Raw genomic sequence first — 9,126 nt, 5'->3', positions numbered from 1 at the left:
GGAACTCACTCTGTAGACTAGGCTGGAATACCACTCCCCTTCTGCCCTTCGATTGGTCCTTTCTGCTGGGGCAGACTTCTAGCTTGGTTTCTCCCATGAAGACACCATTTCCTGATCCATTCTAGGGGAACCACTGTACTCAAAGCACCAGAGGAACCACTGCACAAAGAGAAGTAGAGAAAGCGCTCTACTCACAGAAGTGGAGAATCTGCTGCACTCAGAGAAGTTGAGGAAGCTAGATTCTCAGAAGCTCTAACATGCCCAGGATCACAGGATTTCAGGATCCCAGAGGCAGCCTGAGTCCCAGGAGCTCTTCCACCCAGACTCTCAGGATCACAGAATCACAGAGACGGCTGAACTCTGAGGAGTTCTGACACAGCAAGATAACAGGACAGACAGGCTCCAGTCAGAGACAGTGAGTGCAGGTAGCACTAGAGATAACCAGATGGCAAAAGGCAAGCACAAGAACATAGGCAACAGAAACCAAGGTTATCTGGCAGCATTAGAACCCAGTTCTCCCAACACAGCAAGCCCTGGACACCCCATCACACTGGAAAAGCATGATTCCGATTTAAAATCACTTCTTATGATGATGATAGAGGACTTTAAGATGGATATAAATAACTCCCTTAAAGAAATATAGGAGAACACAAGTAAACAGATAGAAGCCCTTAAAGAGGAAATACAGAAATCCCTTAAAGAACTGTGAGAAAACACAACCAAACAAGTGAAGGAATTAAACAAAACCACCCAGGATCTAAAAATGGAAGTAGAAACAATAAAGAAATCACAAAGGGAGACTATCCTGGAGATAGAAAACCTAAGAAAGAGACAAGGAGTCATAGATGCAAGCATCACCAACAGAATACAAGAGATAGAAAGAGAATGTCATGTATGGAAGATACCATGGAAAACATTAATACAACTGTCAAAGAAAATGCAAAATGCAAAAAGTTCCTAACCCAAAACATCCAGGAAATCCAGTACTCAATGAGAAGACTAAACATTAGGATAATAGGTATAGAAGAGAGTGAGGATTCCCAACTTAAAGGACTAGTAAATATCTTCAACAAAATTACAGAAGAAAACATCCCAAACCTAAAGAAAGAGATGCACATGAACATACAAGAAGCCTACAGAACTCCAAATAGACTAGACCAGAAAAGAAATACCGCCTGTCACATGGTAATGAAAACATCAAATGCACAAACCAAAGAAAATATATTAAAAGCAGTAAGGGAAAAAGGTCAAGTAACATATAAAGGCAGATCTATAAGAACTACACCAGACTTCTCACCAGAGACTATAAAAGCCAGATGATCCTGGACTGATATCATACAGACCCTAAGAGAACACAAATGTAAGCCCATACTAATATACCTGGCAAGACTCTCAATTAACATAGATGGAGAAATCAAGATATTCCATGACAAAACCAAGTTTACACAGTATCTTTCCACAAATCCAGCACTACAAAGGATAATAGATGGAAAACTCCAACACAAGGAGGGAAACCAAAACTTAGAAAAAGCAAGAAAATAATCTTGCTGAAAAAGATTAATAAACTGAAAAGAAGATAGCTACACAAACATAATTCCACCTCTAATAACAAAAATAACAGGAAGCAACAATCATTTTTCCTTAATATTTCTTAACATCAATGGACTCAGTTTCCCAATAAAAGACTTAGACAACCAGACTGTATACGTAAACAGGACTCGGCACTTTGCTGCATACAGAAAAAACACCTTAGTGACAAAGACAGACACTACCTCACAGTAAAAGGTTGGAAAACAATTTTCCAAGCAAATGATCCCAAGAAACAAGATAGAGTAGCCCATTCTAACATGGAACAAAATCTACTTTCAACCAAAAGTTATCAAAAAAGATAAGGAAGGACACCTCATACTCATCAAAGATAACATCTACCGAAATGATCTCTCAATTCTGAACATCTATGCTCCAAATGCAAGGTGTAATTCTGATAGGTTTGCCTTTATATGTTACTTGGCCTTTTTTCCCATGCTGCTTTTAGAATTCTTTCTTTGTTTTGTGCATTTTGTCTCTTGATTATTATGTGACGGGAGGTATTTCTTTTTTGATCTAGTCTGTTTTGTGTTCTGTAGGCTTCTTGTGTGATTACCGGCATCTCATTCCTTAGGTTAGGGAAGTTTTCCTCAATAATTTTGTTGAAGATATTTATTGGCCCTTTAAGCTGGGAATCTTCACTCTCTTCTATACCTATTATCCTTAGGTTTGGTCTTCTCATTGCGTCCTGGATTTCGTGGATAGTTTGTGCTAAGAACTTTCTGCATTTTGCGTTTTCTTTGACAGTTGTGTCAATATTCTCTATGGTATCTTCTGCACCTGAGACTCTTTCTTCTATCTCTTGTATTCTGCTGGTGATGCTTGTATCTATGACTCCTGATTTCTTTCTTAGGTTTTCTATCTCCAGGGTAATTTCCCTTTGTGATTTCTTTATTGTTTCTACTTCCGTTTTTATGTCCTGGATGGTTTTGTTCATTTCCTTCATCTTTTTGTTTGTGTTTTCTTGTAATTCTTTAAAGGATTTTTGTGTTTCTTTAAGGACTTCATCCTGTTTATCTGTGTTCTCCTCAATTTTTTTGATAGTGTTATTTATGTCCTTCTTAAAGTCCTCTATCATCATCATTAGAAGTGATTTTAGATCTGGTTCTTGTTTTCCTGGTGATATGGGGAGTTCAGGACTTTCTAATGTGGGAGAACTAGGTTCTGATCCTGGCAAGTACCTTGGGTTGCTGGTCCTTGTGTTCTTGCGCTTGCCTTTCACCATCTGGATCTCCTTTGTGCTATCTGTATTGTCTCTGACTGGAGCCTGTCTTTCCTATTATCTAGGTTGTGTCAGAACTGTTTGGGATGGGTTTTGCTGCTCGGGTTTGAGCTGAGGCCCAAGATCTGCTCAGTGCTCAGGCCCAGACTGGAAGGAACCCACACTCTGGGCCAGGAGTGAATTCCTGGATCCCAGTAGGTCCTGGTTGCTCCTTGTTTGAGGCAAGTAATGCCACCTCCTAGCCTAAGATAATGCTTGGGTTAGAGCTCCTGAGAGCCCCACTTCCTCTGGGTTCTGTGAGATTGGGTGGAGAGCTGACTCCAGGGATCTGCCGAGTGCTCGGGCCCAGACTAGAAGGAACCCGTGTTCCGCACCAGGAGTGAATTCCTGGGTCCTAGTGGGTCCCAGTTGCTCCCTGTTTGGAGCAAGTGTTGCTTTTTCCTTACCTGGGATGCTGCCTGAGTTAAAGCTCCTGGGAGGCCCTCTTTCTCTCAGTTTTCTGAGGTTGCGCACAGAGCTGCCGCCTGGGACTTTCTCTATGCTCAGGCCCAGACCGGAAGTCCCCTTTCCTAGGTTTTCTATCTCCGGGATAGTTGCCCTTGTGATTTCTTTATTGTTTCTACTTCCATTTTTAGATCCATGATGGTTTGGTTCTATTCCTTAACCAGTTTGGTTGAATTTTCCTGTAATTCTTTAAGGGTTTTTTCCTCTTTAAAGGCTTCTATCTGTTTACCTGTATTCTCCTGTATTTCTTTATGGGTGTTATTTATGTTCTTCTTAAAGTCCTCTGTCATTATCATGAGAAGTGATTTTAAGTTTGAATCTTACTTTTCCAGTGTGATGTGGTATCCAGGACTTGCTATGTTGGGTGAACTGGGTTCTGATGATGCCAAGTAACCTTAGTTTCTGTTGCTTACATTCTTGTGCTTGCATTTCAACATCTGGTTATCTCTAGCACTCCCTGCACTCACTGTCTGTGACTGGAGCCTGTCTCTCCTGTTTTCTTGGTGTGGAAAAAGGACAGCATTTTCAAAAAAAAATGGTGCTAGTTCATCCGAAGGTCAACATGTAGAATAATACAAACGGATCTATTCTTATCTCTTTGTACAAAGCTCAAGTCCAAGTGGATAAAGGACTTTGACGTAAAGCCAGATTCTGAAACTAATAGGAAAGAAGGTGGGGAAGAGCCTCAAATACATGGTCACAGGGGAAAAGTTCTTGAACAGAGCACCAATGACTTATGCTCTAAGATCAAGAATTGACAAATGGGACCTCATAAAATTTGCAAAGCTTCTGTAAAGCAAAGAACATTGTCAATAGGACAAAATGGCAACCAACAGATTGGGAAAAGGTCTTTACCAATCCTGCATCTGATACATGGCTAATATCCAATATATAGAAAGAACTCAAGAAATTAGACTCCAGACAACCAAATAACCCTATTTAAAATGGGGTACATAGGTAAACAAAGAATTCTCAATTGAGGAAACTCAAATGGCCTAGAAGCACCTAAAGAAATGTTCAACATCCTTAGTCATCAGGGAAATGCAAGTCAAAACAACCCTGAGATTCCACCTCACACCAATCATAATGGCTAAGAGCAAAAACTCTGGTGATAGCAGATGCCGGTGAGGGTGTAGAGAAAGAGGAACCCTCCTCCATTGTTGGTGGGATTGCAAGTAGAAATAACCACTCTAGAAATCATTCTGGTGGTTCCTGTGAAAACTGCACATAGCATTATCTGAGGACCCAGCTGTACCTCTCCTGAGCATATACCCAGAAGATGCTCCAACATATAACCAGGATACATGCTCAACTATGTTCATAGAAGCCTTGTTTATAATAGCCAGAAGCTAGAAATAACCCAGAGGTCCTTCAACAGATGGATGGATACAAAAAAATATGGTACACTTATACAATGGAGTACTACTTGGCTATTAAAAACAATGAATTCATGAAATTCTTAGGTAAATGGAGGGAACTAGAAAATATCAGCTTGAGTAAGGTGACCCAATCCCAAAAGAACACAGTGGTATGCACTCACTGGTAAGTGGATATTAGCCCAAAAGCTGACAATACCCAAGATACAACTTACAGACCACATGAAGCTCATGAAGGAGGAAGACCAAAGTGTGGGTGCTTCAGTCCTTCTTAGAAGGAGTAACAAAATACTCATGGGAGCAAATATGGAGACAAAGTGTGGGACAGAAACAGAAGGAGGGACCGTTGGGAGACTGCTTCACCCAGTTATCTATCCCATGTGCAGTCACCAAAGGCAGACACTGATGTGGATACCAGGAAGTGCATGCTGACAGGAGCCTGACACAGCTGTCTCCTTAGAGATCTATCAGACTCTGACATATACAAAGGCAGATTCTCACAGCCAACCATTGAACTGATCACTGAGTTCCCATAGGAGGAGTTTGAGAGAAGACTGAAGGAGCTGAAGGGGTTTGTGGCCAGATGGGGAGAGTAACAATACCAACCAACCAGAGCTCCCAGGTTCTAAACCACCAGCATGAGAACACATAGAGAGAAACCCATGACTGCAGCTGTACATATAAGAGAGGATGGCCTTGTTGAGCAAAGGTGGGAGAGGAGGTCCTTGGTACCATGAATGCTAGATGCCCCAGTGAGGGGAAATTCGAGGGTGGGTAGGTGAGAGTGGGTATGTGGAGACATATCCTCATAGAAGTAAGAGGATGGGCTGGAATAATGGGTTTTTAGGTGGGGAGGGGAAGTATGGGAAGGGGATAACATCTATAATGTAAATAAAATCTCCAATAAAAAATAAATAAAATAAAATAAAATAAAATACTGAGCTTAAAAAATATTTTGAATGCCTGTCCATCCTTTCAGAACATATATTTTTGTTTTTACGCAGGTGATCTGAAGGCACAAAATGTCACTCAGTGAGAAACACTAGACTATAAAGTCCCTACCAAAGAATAAACAGGAGTCCTATACATCAATGATGAAGTCTCCATTCCACATGCCAGAGATACTGTAGGGCCACTGACATATGGTGCAAGAACCGACTTCACCCACAGAATGGCATGCCTGCTATTTTCAGTAATTATAGGCTCTCGTATTATATCATCTTGCAGGAGGTGGGAGAATCCATACCATAACTTGGCTACCTTGTGAGCAGAAATACCATTACAGCATCTTGTAGCTGTATGTCTATTGTATCAAGGACTGAATACACTTTTCCCAATAGTTGTGAAGTTGCTCTACAGTCACTCTAAGTGAGATGTAATTAATCACAATATTCACTTCAGAAGAAACTATTGCCAAGAACTAAGTAAATTTAGAAGTAGAAATGAGTATGTTTAATACAGTGTTTAGGTGCTACTGTGTTTAAGTTGAATGGAAGCCACCAGTCTTTCATGTGGTATTTTTTCTGTAATAATCACCTGGCTGGTTATAACAATTCTGAATATGCAATAAAATATGAATGCCTCTGCCTTGGTAGTGGACTGCACTTCCAAAGATTCTATGAGATATGCATTCTCACTCCACTCACAGGTGACTCACCACTCAAGTTTCTCCTCACTCTTTGTTTCTGCAGTCTGCTCATTGCTTCTGTGCTCTGCCTGTGCCTTCTGTGTTACTGTAGATTTTATTATTAGCACATCATTATTTTCACATTTTGGATAGAGACAAAATACTTTTCGATCTAATGAAGATCTTTTTAGTTTTGAAGAATGAGATAGGATTGGTCAGGAGCATCTTAATTCTTAGACATTAGGTGAACATGATCTCCATGTTCAATGAGAATCATCTTAATTTTTTATTTATGATGTCTATATTCCCCTAATAGTCCAGCACAAAAAAAAATTGGTGCATAGGAGTCATCATTCAGGGAAAACATCCCCTGAAGTAAGACCTCCTTTTCCATCAGGCCTTGTAGAACCAGTTCAGCTTATCATCGTACACACTAAGTTACAAAAATACTGACCTTGATTTAGCATATCCTTCCTTAGGACATCTAGTCACTTTATTTGATATCAATGATACTAATATAGCACTATGAGATTATACTACCATATTATGATTAAGATGAGAGGTATTTAGGAGACAAATTGGCTAAGGAAGTCAAGAATGTACTGCTTTCTCGTGTATACGTTTCCAAGAAAGACCAATAATAGGATGGTCTTCTTTTTTATGGTGATTAAACAAAATGATCCTTATACAAGTTCTACCAATACGTAGTAAAGGCCACTTACTAAGTAATTAAATAAGATCATTGCCTATTATGTCTCCATGTCACCATTTAAGCACAGTAATTATTATCTGTTAATGTCAAAATAAAGAACATATATTGTTTGAACAAGTTTGATGTTCACTAACAAGGTAGAATTGAGCAATGCTCTAAACATGAGAATCTATTCTATCTGTACTGAGGTTAAAAAATATGTCATAGTTCATCATTCCAGATCTTTCTAAAGGATCTTTAAACAGCTCAAATATCGGATGCTCATTTTTCAGTTCATTTAAGGGACAAATGCTCTATTGTACTCATACACTAGCTACAAAAATAATCAGATGACACCCTTAAGTTTTAAATGGTATTATAGCATCTTCCATGTCTATATTTGTTTGCTTGTTTGACTAGTTAATTTCTTTTGAGACAAGGTCTCTCTAGGAAGCAATGGCTGTCATAGAACTCTTTATGAAAACCATATTGGCCTCGAAATCACATAGATTCTTCTGCATTCTGGGTTCTGGGATTAAAGGCATGTTCCAGCTCTCTATGGGGTTTTAATATGGTCCTCTCTTCTTTTTAAATGTGTAGCCCAGGCTGGCCTCGAACTCGTGATCCTCCTGCCTCTGCCTCCTTCAGCAAATCCTACCGGTGTGCGCCACCACTACCGGCTGGTCCTCTCTTCTTATTCTTAAACCTCTTGTTTTAAATCTGTTCCTTCACTCAGCCCAACAAATTAACTCCATAACATGTCAGTAATTTTCATTTTCAGTAATACATTCCATAGATAAAGGCTAGAGTCCTCCAAATAATTCCTGGATTGGTCAAGTGTAGTTGTGGGAACCGTCTTGTGTATGATAAGATGCAGGGCATATGTTTTGGATATGGTTTCCTTTTCTTCTGCATCTTATGCATTTTGTCACGTCATTAAATTAAAGAAATTGATGAATAGACTAAACTAAAAAGACCCAGAGAATGATTAAAATACTATTTAATTTTTGAGCTAATCAGTTCAACTAGAAAGGAAAAATACCTCTTACAAGGTTTTATCTCTGAGGAAGCTCAGGAATATGACATTATAAATCCTGCAGGTTAGGATATTTTGATCCAATGTAATTAGACATTATAGCAAAAGATGGTGAGCACTTCTGGATTTAGGAAATAATTGAAGATCAGGATTAGAGAAAACTACCAAGACTTCTGTTCAGATCACCACACCAACTGGGAATGACTTGCTTTGCTCAGTGTCCTCCTGAGAGCACCCTTGACCTCAGCATTCCTCAGGCTGTAGATAAAAGGGTTCAGCATGGGGTTAAAAAAGCTATAAAACAGAAAAAGGACCTTCTGCTGCTCCTCTGGGTGCTGGGACTTGGGGGCCATGTACATGATGATGGCACTGCCAAAGAAGAGTCCGACCACACAGAGGTGGGAAGAACAGGTGGAGAAAGCCTTTCTGCGACCTTCCCCTGACTGGATCGTCAGGATTGCCAGCAGGATGCGGGTGTAGGTGATTAGGACAAAGCACAGCGGCCCTACTAATACGAACACAGAAGCTGAAAAGATAACTACTTGATTGAGTGTTGTGTCAGCACAGGCAAGCTTGAGGACAGACAGGATTTCACAGAAGAAGTGATTGATTTCATGAGGTCCACAGAAGGGCAGCCTCAGCATGAGGACTACATGGACCAGAGCCAGAAGAAAGCTAACTATCCAGGAAACAACAACCAGGATGGTACACACTCTCCAGTTCATGATGACAGTGTAGTGTAGCGGATGGCAGATAGCTACATAGCGGTCATAGGACATCACCACAAGGAGCACACATTCTGTGTGTGCAAAACCCAAGAAGAGGAAGGTCTGTGTCATGCATCCAGCAAAGGTTATGGGCCTAGTCTCATCCAAGAGGTTTATGAGTGTCTGTGGCACTGTGTTGCAGGCATAGGCCATATCGACAATAGCCAGCTGGGACAGGAAGAAGTACATGGGAGTGTGGAGTCTGGAGTCCAGGCAGATTATTGCAAGGATGGTCCCATTCCCCAGTATTGTGAAAATATATAAAAGAGAGAAAAGTAGAAAAAGAACAAGGTGAATCCTTCTGCCAAGACAGAAT

General features: G+C 40.3%; 1 protein-coding gene across 1 annotated transcript; it reads right to left on the bottom strand.

Annotated features, from left to right (window-relative positions):
• Positions 1 to 8,225: 8,225 nt before the first annotated feature.
• On the bottom strand, positions 8,226 to 9,119 carry LOC114635370 (olfactory receptor 2A1/2A42-like; the record flags this gene model as incomplete). The annotated part of the gene is made up of 1 exon (XM_028783993.1): positions 8,226 to 9,119. A coding segment is annotated over one exon (894 nt), but the record flags the coding sequence as incomplete, so codon positions are not given.
• Positions 9,120 to 9,126: the final 7 nt, after the last annotated feature.

The sequence above is a fragment of the Grammomys surdaster genome, unplaced genomic scaffold (assembly GCF_004785775.1).
Source record: "Grammomys surdaster isolate TR1022 unplaced genomic scaffold, NIH_TR_1.0 101728, whole genome shotgun sequence".
Classification (NCBI taxonomy): Eukaryota; Metazoa; Chordata; class Mammalia; order Rodentia; family Muridae; genus Grammomys; species Grammomys surdaster.
The sequence above is the reverse complement of the archived record's forward strand: the minus strand, read 5'-3'. Positions and strand labels throughout refer to the sequence as shown.